General features: G+C 27.5%; 3 protein-coding genes across 3 annotated transcripts; 2 read left to right on the top strand and 1 right to left on the bottom strand.

Annotated features, from left to right (window-relative positions):
* The first annotated feature begins 965 nt into the window (after positions 1-965).
* Positions 966-5,320, top strand: LOC100166371 (charged multivesicular body protein 4b). Its single transcript, XM_001951503.5, has 5 exons — positions 966-1,378; positions 1,456-1,633; positions 3,315-3,429; positions 4,014-4,149; positions 4,219-5,320. Exons 1-5 carry the CDS (start codon positions 1,198-1,200, stop codon positions 4,278-4,280), a joined length of 672 nt encoding a protein of 223 aa, XP_001951538.1. The 5' UTR covers positions 966-1,197; the 3' UTR covers positions 4,281-5,320.
* A 1,921-nt stretch (positions 5,321-7,241) lies between these two features.
* LOC100162284 (leukotriene A-4 hydrolase) lies at positions 7,242-11,103 on the bottom strand. The gene is given in 14 exon segments (XM_008185816.3): positions 7,242-7,543; positions 7,640-7,744; positions 7,830-8,060; positions 8,157-8,328; positions 8,392-8,533; positions 8,607-8,813; positions 8,878-9,018; positions 9,095-9,316; positions 9,404-9,472; positions 9,534-9,645; positions 9,722-9,756; positions 9,758-9,856; positions 9,918-10,033; positions 10,790-11,103. Coding segments are annotated over 14 exon segments (1,827 nt in total). The 5' UTR covers positions 10,845-11,103; the 3' UTR covers positions 7,242-7,422.
* Positions 11,104-11,957: 854 nt separating this feature from the next.
* Positions 11,958-18,891, top strand: LOC100164355 (transient receptor potential cation channel trpm; the record flags this gene model as incomplete). Its single annotated transcript, XM_029486227.1, has 20 exons — positions 11,958-12,118; positions 12,290-12,330; positions 12,465-12,573; positions 13,174-13,256; positions 13,336-13,510; positions 13,575-13,788; positions 13,861-14,154; positions 14,224-14,380; positions 14,477-14,624; positions 14,688-14,871; positions 14,945-15,075; positions 15,878-16,005; positions 16,067-16,250; positions 17,140-17,329; positions 17,393-17,604; positions 17,666-17,851; positions 17,909-18,130; positions 18,220-18,377; positions 18,435-18,625; positions 18,872-18,891. Coding segments are annotated over exons 3-20 (2,907 nt in total), but the record flags the coding sequence as incomplete, so codon positions are not given.
* Positions 18,892-18,893: the final 2 nt, after the last annotated feature.

Here is an 18,893-nt window from a genome sequence, read left to right as displayed (position 1 = left end):
GACCTGGTATCAATTCTTATCAGAATGGTTACCGTGATCTCGATGACTCTGGATCTATTTGTCAGCATACCGAACTTGATATGGGTTGCACAAAACATTTAATGAATCAATAGTAAGCTTATAATGGTCCCTTAAACAAAATTTAGTGGCCCACGATTGGTTCATTAAATTTTTAGTGAACCATTAAATGTAATAAGAAAGATATTCGCTTTTTAAAGAGGTGGTAAAACATGGATCTTAAGATTCACGGTGGAAATCGAAACTTTTTTCTTGTTTATTAATGGTTGCATGTTATGTATGCGAATTATTTCACAAAGCTAGTGTAAACTCCCGTTAACTGGGGGAGATAGCGTCATGGGTCTATGCGGTCGGGTAGCTCAGTGGTAGAGTACAGTTACGCCGGTTTGTCCGTAAAAATAAAATGAAATACCCCCCCAAAATTTATTAAATACCTACTTCTAAAAACCCGAGATGATTAACTATGACTTCAAAATATTTTAGGTACACTGAATACAAATTTTTTTTCAGTTACAAAGCTGTACTAATATAGGCTATATTTTATCTCCTACCTCGCTGTGTCCGCAATCTACCGTAGATTGCCTACCTGATAATATACTGTTCGCATAATCATAAGCCAAACTCACGGGCAATAATATGAATTTTGCTTCCATACATGAACAGCACACCATGTATCATGCACAGCGAATTACACCCAAAAGGAGTTAATTAATCAAAATGTTTTCTTTCGCAACGCCGGGTTATTCAGCTAGTTATATATTATAATAATATGTATTATTATAATTTTTTAATAATTTCCTACCTATTAAATTATTGAACTGTTTTTGTGAACTCTTTGAAATGTTGCTACAGCGTCTTTGGTTATAGGTTATCAATTACGGTGTTTTCATCGTCAATCATTTTGGCTTTTGGAATGATTTTAACAGAATAACAGATGAGTGATGATGACCACCAATGACAACAATAAAAATCTTTTATCATTATCATTCGAAATTTCTTTAGTTCTTAGCTTTTGCCTTCTACGCAAATTTAGTGCGACTTATCGTTAATCGTTGCTGTTTTTGTGACTGTTGATTATTGACTATTGACTAGTTGTAATTTGTATACGGTACCTTTGAATGATTATGTTAATTGCATAAATAGGTTAATAAAGTTAATATAAATAATATATTGTACACTATGAGTTTCCTGGGTAAGATTTTCGGTAGCAAAAAGGAAGAGAAAGGACCTTCGACGGAAGATGCGATACAAAAGCTTCGATCCACAGAAGAGATGCTGATAAAAAAACAAGAATTTTTAGAAAAAAAAATTGAACAAGAAGTAGCGATAGCAAAAAAAAATGGTACAACTAATAAACGAGGTAAGTTGACGTTTTGACTTAACACATCATTTTTTAGTTCTATTGTACAATTTTCAATTTTTGTTATCTGTTTTTAGCTGCATTGCAAGCCTTGAAGCGTAAGAAACGGTATGAACAACAACTAGCGCAAATTGATGGTACCATGTTAACTATTGAACAACAGCGAGAGGCATTAGAAGGTGCTAACACAAATACAGCAGTATTAACTACGATGAAAACAGCTGCAGATGCACTGAAATCGGCTCATCAAAATATGTAAGTTTAATTGTTATTGATCTATGTCAATCAGGTTAAACCTAGGTATTTAATTGATTAAGTAAATTTATATAATCATTAAATTATCCTATTCCTATTAGGTACCTAATTAGATAATAGTTATAATAATATATAAATGTATATAGTGTATACATTTATATAGTTTTAATCACTATTCATAAATCACTTATGGTTATTTCTTAAATTCAATATTAGGTAGCTTATTTTAAATATAAAAGTCATTAACAATGTAATTTATATATTTGATCGGCTTCTCCATGTGCTAGTTTTAGAAATTATGTTTACAATATTGTATGTTGTAAACATGTTCCTTAATATATTATTTTGATACTGATACTGTACTGAATGTGTTCAGTGGCGAGATAACTGGTGTTTACTTGATCCACCTTTAGAAATGTGTTATATATATGAAATTATATGCTAATTTTTACTATTTGTGGATAGGGTTTGTCATTTTGTCACCACGCTACTGAATGTGTTATAAGCGTTATAGGTTCTTAAATAATAAAAAAGTTGCATGTTTATTACAGTTTGTCTATGTACCTTAGAGTAAAGAAGTTATTGAGCAAATTAAATGAACTTAATAAAACTAAACTTCGATAATTTCAATATTATTTTTATAAGAATCTAGTATAAAACAGGCAATCATAAATTATAACAATGTATCAATTAATGTTGACATTAATTTTCATTATTCAATTCTTCTATTACTGAATTATATTGTATTTAATATCTTGATAAGAATTGTGGGTTTGAATGAGTCATAATATTTTCATTTATAAAAATTTGCTTAGTCACTGGTAACTACTAACTGGTAATTTAATTTTCCAGTCATTATTTAGGATACATTAAGGTTTTTGAACTTCTTGCCATTATAATTATTTTGCCCAAAACTAAACCATATTTTTTATTAGGTTACATAACTATAAATATATTACAAAAAAAAAAATAGACAAAAATTAAAACAATCATATATACTACTTAAGCATTACGTTTTGTTATATTATATTCTTCGTTGAGTAAGTTCAACCTACTATTATATTTTCTATTAATTATATATTTATTATATTTAATTTTACATTATCTGTATTATTTTTTATACCTAAAGTATTTAAAATCTTATTACATAATTAATATAGGTTTATACTTACAAATCAGTCTTCGTATTAATGATTTAATTTATTGTAGAATAATTTTGGTTATTAAACTAAATAGTTGGGATCTGATTTATATCCTTAAAAACTCTCAAATATGCAATTTAAAACATGTACGTGTAATCTAAAAATTAAAACTACACAAAAGTGCTCTTATTATTAAATTTGTAGAAAAGAAATGTAATATTTATTTTATTAATTGAATAATCTTAAGATATAAATAGTATATCACCTAATCGATACTAATTCGAAGATAGTCTGTCAGTAAACTTTAAATAAAAAACAAATACAGAAATTAACTTTACATGTAAGGATTATTTACTGTTTATAATAATCAATAATTAATGCACAATAAATTGCAATTGAAATATTACTGGTTTATTTCGAAATACTACAAAAAATATTTAGCATTGAGAAATGATGAAATACCTATGTAGGAAAAGTTTTCTAATATAGCTTCAATACGGTTCAAAAATTGTTTATTAAATTAACTGATCTTGTTACAGGAATGTTGATGATGTTCACAATATGATGGATGATATAGCAGAGTCACAAGATTTATCCAAAGAAATATCAGAAGCTATTTCAAATCCAGTTGCATTTGGAACTGATGTAGACGAAGTAAGAATAATAATTTATTTTTAAAAATGTAATGTCAATATTGAATCATTTTAACACTATAATTAATAATATTAATAATTAGAGCTTGGCAAGCAGGACACCTACTAAATCATAAATTAATTTTAAATATTGTCATTGTTTAAGCATTTAGTATTTATTAATTTCTATTGCTTATACTCAGAATTTATACTGAATTATTATGTGACCAGAATTTTAAATTATTTACAAACAAGTTACTTGAGAGCGATTTTTTAGGTTTTCACATATACTTATTAAGTTTATGCAGCTCAACAAGATTACAAAATGTTAATAATTTATTGATAACAGAATTTGTAGAAATATTTTATTAGAGCATATTTTGACTTAGAGAATATTTATCCTATTTTTCATATTTTGGTTAGTTTTCCTAGCATCCATTTTGGTTTTTAACGGTTTTAACTGGTATTCAAAATCGGTATCCAATGTCAGTTTTAAGCCCTACATGAAACATATTGCAATAATTTTTAATCTCTAAAATGGCTAATTCTAGCTAGCATTATAGTTACTTGAACAAATTATTAATAGTGTTATGATTTTTTTAACAGGATGAATTACAAAAGGAATTGGAAGAGCTAGAACAAGAAGAATTGGACAAAGAGTTGTTGAATACAGGCAAGACACCTGTCAACGATTTGCCAACGCCTGCAGTGCCAACATTTGAGCCCAGTGGCCGAGGCAAAGGTATTTTTAGTGAAAAAAGTTATATATATTTATGTTATTAGATATTAACAAGTTGTTTTAAATTTTTAGCAAAAACTAAAGCTGAAGAGGATGATGACGAAATGAAAGAATTAGCTAATTGGGCTTCATAAAAAAATGTTTAAGTGACGTCAAAATATTTGATGGTAAACATGATAAGAAAAATATTTTTAAATTTATAAATGATCAGTTAATTTGCTATTACGTTATTACATAGATACTATTTAACACGAATTTACTGTCAACATACTTATTTTTGTTTATACCATTATTTTTTTCCAAGCAAATATAAAACAAAATAATATGCTGTTAATAATGATACCCAATCTTCATAATTGATCCAACAATTATTTAATATAATTTACCAAGCAGCGTTTTATGAAAAAAAGAAAATAGTAAACTATATTCACATTAATCCAGCTTCTTGTATATACATACTACCTTATTGTTAATTGTGAACATATTTTAATAAAATTCATAATTAAAATAAAACATTTTATATAGAATAGCATGGTGTTAAATTTATTTATTTTACTTTTAAACCTTTTTTTGTAATTATAATCTAAATTAAAAATATATTAATTTTATAACTTAAATATTTATTTTAATTGATTTTATTAAAACGAAAAAATTAAAAATTAATTATTTTTTATTTAAAATGTTGTTTTTGTTAACACACTGCACTGTGCATCAATAAGTTCCCTTATTTTTCTAAAGGTAACCGGCATAATTTAATATTTTATTTTAGTATTTGTATTGAAACTTAAATTATAAATTTAGTAGGCTTGTAATTTGTTGGAATCACTGACATCTATTAATTTGGTATATATTTTATCTTTTAAGTACTTATATAGTTTTATTATGTATATGTTTATATAGTATTCAGTGTACATACTAGTATGAACGTGTGTTGTCTACTATTTTTGTTTTTTTTTCTTGATCATAATTTTTAAAACATTAGAATTATTACAAACTTCTGGTAGAAAATATTTAACAGATTATACTGACAACTGACTTTATTTATGCCAAATAAGCAATATCATCTCTATAGTCTACTAAAACAACAACTACAATAAAATACAATTAATGATGTGTTGTATGTATTAGTAATTTAAACCAATAAATAAATAGAAAAAAGTTGGTGAACATCAAAGTTATTAGTATTCATTAATGTATTAGTATTCTACAGAGTACAAATAGTTTTTTTTTTAAGAATCTTAGTACTCCCACAGATACCGAGTCAATTATGGACCTACGTTGTGATGGTAAATATTGTATCTTTAAAGGTGTTTTCAGATTCCTTCATTTTATTATTTGATTAACACCCGTTAAATGTTAATGTATTCCGAAATGCATCCATTTGACAGAAAAAAGTCTGTCTCTACATTTATGGAATCAGCAAACTTGTCTTGTAGATTCCTTGAAGTTGTTAGCAAAAATTGGCAATTTCTCTGTTGATTACAATGATTTATGAATTGAGCATAACATATATTACATAACTATTCATTATTATATTCAATATAATTTTTGCTTACTCTTAGGTATTAGTATTTAATGATAAAATAAAATATAAATACTTTTTTTTCTGAACATCTGCAACATGGTCATTGTGTGTGTAGGGGGTTATGGTTAGAATGTGTGCTTTTATGTAGGGCAAGTATTTGTCCCCTAGAATCTGGGAGCCAGCAGCACCCGGCAATGCTTAACCGCGGAGCACCACACCCCACAAGTCCCATAAAAATAATCCGTGTGGATGTTGAATAGTTATGTAAAAGTAATTGGTTTTCATGACAACCGATTACAATGGTATATTAAGTTCAGGCAAAAATATATAATTATTATTTATTAGTATTTTAAAATTTATTTTCACAATATTATTTATTATGCTAGTGTAGAGATGCTATACTCGTAAACTGACCAAGACCAATATTAGTCACTGATAGAAATCAATCTGTTCTAAATATATATCAATTTATCTATATATCTAACTAAAGTGACTATACAATAAACATGATGTAACAGGAAGAACTGACAAAAAACAAATAATGCTACTTAAACCTATGACAATAATTGTGAAAATTATGTTTAATAAGCATAATGATGTCAAGAAATTCACAAAAATAATATTTTGAAAAAAGTTATTACATTCTAAATTAATTTACACAAAAAAAATTAAAAAAATAAACTACTGACGTTGATATATGTTTTTTTACCAACAAAATTGTTCTTATAATCAGATTTATGAATTAGCTGTTTTAAATTTTTCCAAATGTTAAAAAATAAGAAATTTTTTTTATATTGTACATTTAGCACAAATGACTATAAATTATAAATAAAATATTGATTAGAACAAAACCTATTTCATCTGTCAGGTCTTCTGGTTACATTCTGTATAGTCCCACCATATATGCTTTTTATCTAATATGTCCAATGCGACCATATGACCTATTGTGGTTATTCCAATAATCGTAGTGTGCCAATATTTTTTATGATGATAATATTATTTTTACATCCATTTTTGTAGTTTTTGGTGTAACTTACTTTGTTCTTCACATTGGTTATCTTTTATCATTAGTTTAGTTTTATATTTGAACCTTACACTATTTCCCTATTTATGTTTAAGCTACAGTAATAAAATATTTAATTTTAATTTTGAGTTCTATACTCTCTCCCATGAGAGAACATGCCAGTTCTGCGCATCCCCCTACGTCACCCTGCTATCGAAACTGGTTCCCCTATGACAGGGTGTCGCGTGGGGTAACCAGTTTTGGTTGGTGTGCGGCATGATCTTTCGTGGGACAGAGTATATATGATCTAATTATTTAACTTTAAAATAATGTGAGCTATGGTTTCCTAAATCTGTAGTTACCAGTTAACAATATTAGTGATATTACGATAATATTTTAAAATACAGGAACATAATAGAACAACTGAAGCAGTGAATGGTATAAATGTTTTTAACATGATAGTACATCTGGAGTAGTGAAAGGGTCAAATAAACAATTAAGGATTTAGAATTTTTTTTGGTAAATGGAGGCAAATAAAATATTATCAGTGTAAAAAGAATCAAATTATTGACGTTATAAATATTAAAATATATATTCCATTAAGTGTTTATGTGTTAGATTTTACTAGTTTATATTTAAGTATAAAACATGTTGATTATTATTATTTTGATTTAAATAATTTCATGATATTAATTTAAAAATGAATACATCAATAAAAAAAAATAATTGAACACAGATATTATTGATATTATTCTCTTAACTGTAGATCTTTAGCCACAGTATGACGGCAAACATACATCATACGCATTTTATTATTTTCAAAATTGTTTATTGTTTCTGTCCGTGCTTCTTCCCAAGAGTAAAGGTCCCTGAAAAAAAAACAATAATAGAAAAGTAAAAAACAAAAAAAAAAATTAACATTTTCTTAAATTGGTAATATCAAAATTTAATTTGAAAATAGATACCTATATAAAGGACGAACATATTTCATTCTTCCAGTGGTGTTGATAAATTTAAATACGAGTTCTAATTGTTCGATCCACTTGACTTTCACACATGTTCTAAGCCACCTTATAGAAACATACAGAGGTTTTATGCCTACATTTTTTATAAAATTGACAATAATTGTAAAAAATATTATATTTTAGTTCTTACCTAAAAACAATTTCACGGTTTCCATTACTGTTGTAATCATAAACCTCTTGCATAGCTTTTATTTTTGACAAAGTAAAATTATTTGATTTTAAAACCAATGCTAAGAATTGTATAACTTGTGCTGTTTGAAATGTATCCAAGTCAGACTTCTTAAAATTGTCACCAGCACCATTCCACTGTTCCCAGCGGTTTAACAAAGAGGTGCATGCATCTTGATTACTTGTATCATACCTTTAAAAATAATATAAATATTAAACTTTTAATTAGTATAATACTATACATTATTATTAACACTTTCCAAAGACATTTAACTAGAAAATTACTTACGAAGGTATTATTGGAGGCATGCCACAAGTATAAAGCCATAAATCCCAATCAATTTTCGAGATGGCACTGTCTTCTTGGAAATAGGATAGCAAATATGATTTAAAATCTTCAGTACCAACAGACTTATACTTGAATTTATCAATATAGGATTTGAAAAATATTTGAAATTTAGCTGTAAAATAACTTTTTAATAATGAGAAATCTGATCAGTTAGTTCTTAATCTAACGGTCTTACCAGCTCCTAACAGTTTTTCTAAATAGAACAAGAATGTGTGACCTTTTTCATAAGGACAAGTAGAAAACGCGTCATCTGGATCAATACCACTTAAATCAACTACTAACTTGGTTAAAGGATTTTCTGCACCTAAATTATCAACCTGCAATACTTATTGTTATTGTAATTATGATTTTTTAGTAAAGGTAATCATAGAAGTATTAGTAAATATTTACAGATTGTTTGAGATCTTCAAGACCACTTAGTGCAGCAAATTCTCTAGAACTCTCGCCATTCAATAATCCATCTATTCTGCGTTCCACATAAACTGTAAATCCTTCATTCATCCAAAAATGTTCAAAATTGCGATTTGTCACCAAATTTCCAGTCCAACTATGTGCTATTTCATGAGCCACTACATTTACGAGACTTCTATCTCCAGCCTATAGCAGAAAAACGATATACACATTAAATGGTTATGGTTGTATTTGATATTACCTAACTCACCAATAATGTGGGAGTGACGAAAGTCAAACATGGATTTTCCATACCACCAAAAGGAAATGAAGGTGGCATTACAAGTAAGTCATAAATTTTCCAAACATATGGACCGCACACATTTTCAGCAGTTTTTAATAGTTCAGGTGTCTAAAAATATTAATGAGATTTTATTAGAAAAAATTTTACAGTAATCAAATATTCAAATATTAATATTATCCTATACTTGTTCAAATTCATATGCAGCTTTGTCAATTTCTTCAGGTTCTGACCAAACTTTTGATATAGGACTTAAAGTTTTACTAACTAGATTGCCAATAGCTAGGGCAATTAAATAGGATTGCACAGGAACAGTTTGTTGGAATAAGAATGTGCGTGTTTCTCCATGGTCAATTACATCTAACGGGACAGCGCTCATTAATACTGTTAATGGTTTAGGAGCTGTAATCTGTAAGTTATCCATTATTAAATCATCAATACACTTAATTAAATAAATATTTTTATAAATTGTACAGTTTTTGATGATAAGACATACTTTTGCCGAGTATGTAAATTTTGTTGATGGAGTATCTTGACAGGGTAGCATGGAACGAGCATGAGCAGGCTAAACAATACATACCATTTAATTGAGATGAGTCTATATCAGTATAAGGAAATTAACATACTTGGCATTGGCTAAACAAATATGGATGGACTTTGCCCAGAGTTTGCTCAGGTGTAAGCCACTGTAAAGCTGAGGCAGTTTTAGATGTTTCATAAGTAATTCTTATGATACTCCTTAAGGTCAAGAATTCAAAAACCAAAAGCAAACAATGTTATTTAAAAATTAAGTGTAAAATAACTGATTTCTTACTTTTTTTTAGATGGTATTTTTATTTCAAGTTTGGTAACCAAACACTTCTAAGCGCTCACCTATACTGTAATCTAACAATGTTTTATCATCTTTGTTTTCAATACTTAACACATTCAAATCAATATTGTCCAAAATCTAGAATTTAAACATTTTGTTGAATTATTTTTAAATTATAAACGAATTGTCTTTACCATACAATATGATCACAGCTCTCATCAATTTTAGTTATGCTCAAATCAACAAATCCTTTAAGTTTTTCATTTTCAAAATCAGCAGCAAGTTCTATATCAATATGAGTTACAGCAACTTTTTCTAGAAAATAATTTTTATAATTTTATTTTATTTTTAAACATAATACATTCATTGTTTAAATGTGCACGAGGTATAAACAAAGCAATTAATATAGGTACATTTTATAATTAGGTAATTATCTAAATTGAAATAATGGTTATAAAAACTATGAATATTTTGATGGTTCTATTTCAAATTGCTTTACATTTGTGATATCTGAATTAAAGATACAAACAATTATTAAATCTAAACTACTGTTGCAGTTTTTAGAGTATAAAACAATTAAGATAAGATATAAATTATATTACCATCCCCCACATGCGAAATGATACATTAAATAGTATAATATAGGGTATTTTTTGGATGGATAATAATAAATAATATTCTATTTTCTTCTTGCTGGCTACCGCTGCTAAACTATACCATGCATATTTTTAAGTGTTTATAGTTGAAATATGCAATATTATGCATTTTATTAATATATGCAGAAACTCAAAATAAAATAACCAGTTTACTTCAACATGATAGGGTTTGTAGACATTATAAACAATAATAGTAATCAGAATTTGCAAAAAGAAAATGCCTATGCATATAAACTCATAAAAATCCTAGCCCTAATTATTAATTTGTCATAAATCATAGTAAAAGAAATATATTTGTAGAACAGATTACAATTACCTAAATTAATAAAATACCTAATAGTTAAATATAACAAAAAAACATGTGTATTTAGTACTAATATAGGTAGATAATATAGATAACTTTCAAATTACTCACCAGGTAAAGAATAAGATCCCGGGTCATTAGGACTAAGCCGTTTTCCTGCTGACATTTTTTAAATCCTAAATGACTATATTATATTATTACTGTTGGAAAATTTATCAGATATAATATAACCAACTAATTTGGACTTGAGAATTTAAATTTTTACTATGTAATTATTGTTAGACTTAAACTTAATCTCTGAGCTGTCACGGAGTCTGTCAGATTTTGACCCTTCTAAGTTTCTGACTTCACTAATTCAGCAGTTCAGCATTGAGTTCAGTTGAGTTCATTACACTTTATTTACACTGACACTTGACAGAAATACAGAATATTATCTGTTTATCAGAGAATTTGAGTATCAGACCACTACCCATAGATAATACATATATTATATTATCTATATATGCTGCAACCACACCACTAAATACCACAACAACCTGTTGCGATAACACGTTATCATTTGTTGGTACTTGGTACTTGTTATGTAAAATTTAAAACCACTAACACATGGAGTACGACGTATCTACCTTATCTGGATTTAAAACCATTTTAACGTCGCCAATCGCCATACTATAATATGTCTATGATTTAAGCTTCTGTTATAATTTTTAACCGTATACTCATATTTATATATTATATTGGTCCGTAACGAAAATCGCCATGGAATTTAAACAATTCTATTCGAAAATTGTACACAAAAAATGCAGTGGTAGGCTTGTAAATCGTAGTTGGAAAATGTTCAAATGCTCATAGGCCAACTTGCTGCAATATTGAAATATTGAAAAAATCCCTAGGATAACTTAGTAATTAGTGTTAATATTATTTAATTGATTTAATAATAAAAATTACTTAAATTGATCATTCTGAACGTAAAATATGTTATGATATTAAGTTCAATGTTGTGCACTCGTGCGTATGAAACTTTGGAAGAGGCAACGCTGTGGCTTACGGTTATGCGTCATAGCTCATAGGTACATCTATTCTGTGGTATGACGTCCTCTTAAGCATGCTAATGCCATGACAAAATAAATATTTTGTATTTTTGTAATGGGTAAAATATTCGAGTTTGTAAAGTGAAAAGTAAAATATGGAAAATATTTCTGAAATGTTTATTAGCGCCATCTATAAACAAATTACTGTACTAAATGTACAGGTTCCAATTTCGGTCGTCGACTATCTACCTATGTAACTATCATCTATGTATGCTCAATGGTCAAATCTAAATCAAATAGTAGTGACAATGGGTTAAAAATTAGGCTTAGAATTTAAATTGTTTTATCTAAATTTATTAAATATTTTCGAATCAATTATTTCCGAATCTTCCAAAATGTAAATGTAAAGGTGAGTGATAGTTATTGGATTCAATATTGTGTTGCACTATTGAATGTAAGATTATTTTTAATAATTCACCTGACAACGTCGGCATGACATTTGTTGTAACACCAGACTGTTTAATACTATTGTTTAATGCATGGTAATTAACCACTAATTTGTATAATTTGTGTTTCATAGTGTTCAGTGTTTTAGCCATCCAGAGGACCAGATTAAATTTGGTATGTTGGGTTACATTTTATTCATTCTTTATTATATTTAAATTATATAATAATTAACTATTGGTCATACAATGTCACGAGTTTACTATAATAATTTAAATAATGACATTTTATTTTAACTTCTTCCTTTTCAGATTCATTGGCTGACAATGGTAGAAACGTTAAATTCTGCATGTTATAACCTTAACAAACAAAGAGTAACTAAGTGTCATTATGATTTCAAAAATAAACAAATCCAAGAAAGTATGTATATTGTTTGTTGTTAAATATTTAATATATATATTAAGTATTGCATTGAAATTATTAAATAATTATAATCTATTGTGAAAAACATATTCACACATTTTTGAATTTTAGCATGTAACACATGTTATGCAAAAATATATTATATCACATTTATTTGCATTTACAACTTATCTTATCTCTTACGTATATTATACTCAAGTATTTTATTATTAATCTTATATTAAATAAAAAATATTATATATTTTAGCTACATTTTTATTACATTGTAATTAATAAATATTTAGTTTTTTAAGAACTAATTACCTATATTTTCATTTAATTTAAATTAAATATATTTAAAATTAGTCATATAATAATTGATATCCAATTATTTACCTATTAAAAATATTTATCTATAGAAAAACTTATAACATACAATTATTTGAATTATTTATTTTTAAAATTGTTACATTTAATTGTCCAAAAATAGTTTTATTTTGTTTTGTAAAATTATTTAAAAATAAATCATATTTATTAGGTACTTAATTTATTTATTTTATAAATAAATTAGTTCTTGAGTTAAATTTGTACCTACCTAATTGCAATTTTATTTTTTAGAGGCAAGCTCGGAGTTGGGTTGAAGCATTATTTCAAAAAAGAGATTGTGTAACTTTTATTCCATCCAGTACTGATAATACTAGGTAATTTTTTTTATCAATGACTTAGATAATTTTTAATTTTATTGGTTCTAATAATTTTAAGTTAAAATATTCATTATAGATGTAGTTGTGGGTTATCATTAACATTTCACTGTGGTGGAGGAAGTGGCTCGGTACAGTTAGACCCTGATAATCCTAACGAAGTATGGTCTTCGTTAAAACATACCGTAGTTTCAGCAACAGATGCCTATGGAACAATTGAGTTTCAAGGCGGTCCACATCCTACCAAAGCACAGGTAAACTTTAACAATAAATTTAAACATGGATGGTATAAATGAGGGTTAAGAAATTGTTTTATAGTATGTTAGATTGTCACATGACACTAGACCAGAAACAATACTTCACTTATTTAATCGAGAATGGGGTCTAGAACTACCAAAATTATTAATAACTATTCAAGGAGGAAAAGCCAATTTCGAAATACAACCCAAATTGAAGAAGGTATTACGTAAAGGATTATTGAAAGCAGCTAAAACAACTGGTGCTTGGGTATTTACTGGAGGAACAAACACTGGTAATTTTAAAACATTTAATTTTCAATGAATTACATTTGTGCTATATTATATAAATATAATTTTATATTTAGGTGTTACTCGTCAAGTGGGAGATGCACTTTTGCTTGATTCACAACGCCCAGGTAGAGTTGTGTCTATAGGCATAGCACCCTGGGGGATTATCGAAAACAACCATGAACTTATTGGTCATAATAAGGATGTTCCCTACCATTCCATATCATCACCTAGATCTAAATTAGCTGTGTTGAATAATAGGCATACCTATTTCCTTTTGGTGGACGATGGCACATCAGGACGTTATGGTGCAGAAATTGAATTACGTAAAAAATTGGAAAAATATATTTCAATTCAAAAACTGCATCCAAGTATTTATATAATTTATATATAACTTTTGAGTTGAATAACATTTTAGGGTTTTATTTTTATTTTTACAGGTGCGCATTATAGTACTCCAGTTGTTTGTCTAGTGATTGAAGGAGGTACTCATACAATTAGAGCAGTGTTAGAATATGTTACAGATACTCCTCCAGTACCAGTGGTTATATGTGATGGTTCAGGCAGAGCGGCTGATCTATTAGCTTTCACACACAGGTAATAACTTATCATAGCTTGAAATCTATCTATTTGCTTTTTAAGTATTAGTAATTAGATAAAAATGAAAAAGGTGGCCTATACCTTTTGAATCAGATATGCAGTGGACAGTGGCGGACAAACTGTTTTAGAAAATATGAAAGAATATCTATTAAATACCATACAAATTACATTTGAAGTCGGGCAAGAGAAAGCTGAACGTTTATATGAAGAACTCATTGAATGTACAAGGCATAAAAATATGGTACTTATAGAAATTATATTTTATTCAAAGTTATGAAACTTATTTTGGTTCTTCGAAATATAGATAACCATTTTCCGAATGAGTGATGGACAAGAAAAGTCACAGGAATTAGATCAAACTATATTAACTGCATTATTTAAAAGTCAACATTTATCTCCATCAGAACAGTTAAGTTTGGCATTGACTTGGAATCGTGTAGACATAGCTAGATCTGAAATATTTGTTTATGGACAAGAATGGCCAGAAGGTAAGTCTTAAAATGTTTAAAATCTAATTTAATTTGGAATTAATTAGTAAATATGCATGTTATTTCTGTGTAGGCGCTTTAGAAGAATCTATGATGCAAGCTTTAGAACATGACCGGATTGATTTTGTAAAACTGTTGTTAGAAAATGGTGTTAGTATGAAGAAATTTTTATCAATTTCTAGACTTGAAGAGTTATACAACACTGTGAGTTAAATTGTATATATTGCATGTGTTTATTTAAAATATATTTTTTACTAGATAAATGTATAATTATTAATTTATATATTTGTGTTTGGAATTTGAAATAATTATTAAAATTTAATATTCTCAAAAAATAAATAAAAAAATATGTTTGCATACTTGCATTATTTTGTACCAAGTTATTAATCAATTTGAATACACATATAAAAATAACTACAAAAAATGCTTTCTTAATAAAGTAAAATAATTTTAAATTTTATCATATGGATTGGCCCATTATGATTTCTGATGTCCTATCCTAGTTAAAAGAAAAAAATGGAAAACAGTTGACCACCTGTATAGAAAATAAAAATCTGTATTTATATTAAATCAGTGGCTATAGTGTATACATCAAAAGTAATTTGTTATACACCAGTAGCTTACTAATTTAAAGTAATTTGCATGCATAAAATAATTTATCAATGTCGAATTAAGTACATTATCTCCATAATAATGATTTTTTATTTTATTTTATAACTGATTTATCACGTCTATTAAATAGTTAAATACTGAATAATGTGTTAGTTTAATGTTACCTAATTTAAATCATCTATTTTATGTAAAAGTATTTTATTTATTTTATTCTAAAATAATAAAGCATGGTGGTGAACTTGATGTTGTAATAATATATATAATAATATATAGTTATTGTATAAATTATTATACATTTATAAATTATGTATAATATATTTAACTAAAAATTATCAATAAATGTCAATACACATTTACATTTTTAGATACTCATATTTTTTTTTTTTTTTTTCAGAAACAAGGACCAACAAATACATTAGGATATATATTACGGGATGTTCGACCTCATATCCCTCAAGGTTATATGTATACATTGCATGACATTGGATTAGTAATTAATAAACTAATGGGTGGTGCATACAGGTAAAATTGAAATGTTATTTTCATTGTTATATTTAGTTTTTGATTTACATTCTTTAAATAGAGCTCAATACACCAGACGTAAATTTCGTACAATGTACGCCCAAACACGCCGTTTGAACAATACGCACAGAAACAGTGCTTCATTTACACGTTACTATGGAAACAATTTAACATTGGGTGTTTTAGCTGATTCTGAACATTCTGAAGAGGAATCTCTTTTTGAATATCCATTTAATGAGTTATTAGTACGTAATTTATTGTTCAATTTTTATTTATTATAGATATCCTTACATTATTATTTCTTAACCAATCTATAAAAGAAGTTAATGTATGATTTTCTGGTTCTTGTAAAAGACATAATAATTTGTTTCGGTTAGCTATTTGCATTGATTTTAGATGGTTTTGGGTAACTATTTATTTAAAAATTAAGAATTATAAAAATTCTTTTGAAAACATATATACAGAATAACATTTAGTTTGAATTTTTTTAATTTTAGCCATATAGGCCCCCTACGAATATGTTCAGTGGGGCCCATTATCTTGAAAAATCTATAAAAATAAAAAAAATTATTGAACTAGCATAATGTTTAGAGGTCGATTATTAAAATATACTTATGAGTATATTATGTACCGTTTGAATATCTTATTACTCAAATAATATATTGATTACTAATTTGACTAAAGGATAAAGAGTTCTCATTCTAGTATAACCTACATTATATAGTTATTTGTTCATATGAATACTTCTTGTCAAAGTTTCATCTAGAAAAATATCAGACATTTCAATAATATACATATTAAATATTTAATAGTCCTACTTGTTTATCTTTCAAAAGATATTATATCTTAATATTTCTCAATAGAGTATCATTGTCATACATTTGTTTGTCCTAAGATTAATAGCTTTTAAAAATATGACTGAATTTTATCTAGAGCTATCCAGATTATAATTGAATTATTTTTGAGAATTACATCACACATTTTTAATCAGTAGATTTCTACTGCTCTGAAATATTTTTCTAATTAGATGATAATTGTTGTTTATATTTTCAAATGACTTATCCTTAGATCTAAATTAATAGTCTTTTTTCAGTATAATTCCGTGAAATTTATCTGGTTTTTAAATTTTTTTAGATTTGGACTGTGTTAACTAAGCGTCAAGAGATGGCATTATTAATGTGGCAGCATGGAGAAGAAGCATTAGTTAAATCACTTGCTGCCTGTAAGCTTTATAAAGCCATGGCACACGAAGCAGCAGAAGATGATTTAGAGACAGAAATATATGATGAATTACGAAATTATGCCAAAGTGTTTGAAGATATCTGTATGTACCAACATGATGTATAAATTAAATTAAAATATTAATAATAATAAAATATAATTTTAGCACTTGAGTTATTGGATTATTGCTATCGTCAAGATGATGACCAAGCCCAACAAATGCTAACAGTTGAGCTGCAAAATTGGAGTGGTCAAACTTGTCTTAGCTTAGCGGTGGCTGCAAATCATAGGGCTTTGCTTGCTCACCCTTGTAGTCAAATAATACTAGCTGATCTTTGGATGGGAGGTCTAAGGACAAGAAAAAATACCAACATCAGGGTATTAACAATATTAATGCTAAATTATAGATACATTATTTTTTTTAAATGTTTGATTATAGATTTTATTAGGATTGCTATTTCCACCATATATATCCAGACTGGAATTTAAATCTCGAAAAGAATTACAGTCAATGCCACAAACTGAAGAAGAACATTTGTACGGACTGGAATTAGAAGAAGAAAATGAAAGTGTGGAAGGAGGTGTCCATCGGTCACACTTAAATCTTGTGGAGACAAATTTAGATGTATGAATTAAAATTTTATTTTACTATCATGTTTATTAATATATAATATAATTTAAGGGTGCATCATCTGTCAAAGATAATGAAACAGCTGAAAATGGTACGATGTTGCCAAGTGCTTCGATAGGAGGTACAATTAAACATTCTGATTATGAACATAAATGTGTAACTCCATCATACGAATATAGTGCTTATGATTTAAAGAGGCAGCGGCCATTGCCTTTGCGGCACAAGATCATTGAATTTTACACTGCACCAATTACAAAGTTTTTAGCAAATTCTGTTAGTATTACAAAATAATTGCATTTTAATAATTTTGGTATGCTGTTAATTAATTTTGTATGATAATCAAATGTTACTTAATTTTGCAGGCTGCATATTTTGTCTTTTTGGTTCTTTTCACATATGTGGTTCTTGTCCGTATGGAACCAAATCCGTCTTGGCAAGAATTGTATGTAATTGCTTATATATGCACATTTGGTTGTGAAAAAATTAGAGAAATTGTTTCTTCTGAACCTACTAGCATCAGGTAAAATTAGAAATTGATTTTATACAATTTATACTTTAACTTAATTAAATTTTTTAGTGATAAATTTTCTGTTTGGGCATGGAATATGTGGAATCCATGTGATGCTGCAGCAATTATTTTTTTCCTAACCGGACTTTGTTTAAGGTTACAACCATCATCACAGGCCATTGGAAGAGTTATGTTCTGCACTGATATTATTTATTGGTATTTGCGAATTCTGAATATACTTGGTGTTAACAAATATCTTGGTTAGTAATTATCAAATACAGTAGAAGCCGCTTATTAGAAACACTTTGGGACCAAAGTGAAATGTGTCAATTAACCGATTGTTTCTAATAAGCGATTTAAATGTCCTAATATACGGGCGATTCGTCCTGGTACATTTTGTTTCAATAACGCGATTGTATCAATAATCCGTGTTTCTAATAAGCGGCTTCTACTGTAGTTTTGAAATTCTAATACTATTTATACATGAATATTTCTTTATCCATTAGGTCCACTAGTTACAATGATGGG

Source organism: Acyrthosiphon pisum, chromosome A1, assembly GCF_005508785.2.
Source record: "Acyrthosiphon pisum isolate AL4f chromosome A1, pea_aphid_22Mar2018_4r6ur, whole genome shotgun sequence".
Taxonomy (NCBI): Eukaryota; Metazoa; Arthropoda; class Insecta; order Hemiptera; family Aphididae; genus Acyrthosiphon; species Acyrthosiphon pisum.
Note: the sequence above shows the minus strand (reverse complement) of the source record. Positions and strands in the feature narration are given on the sequence as shown.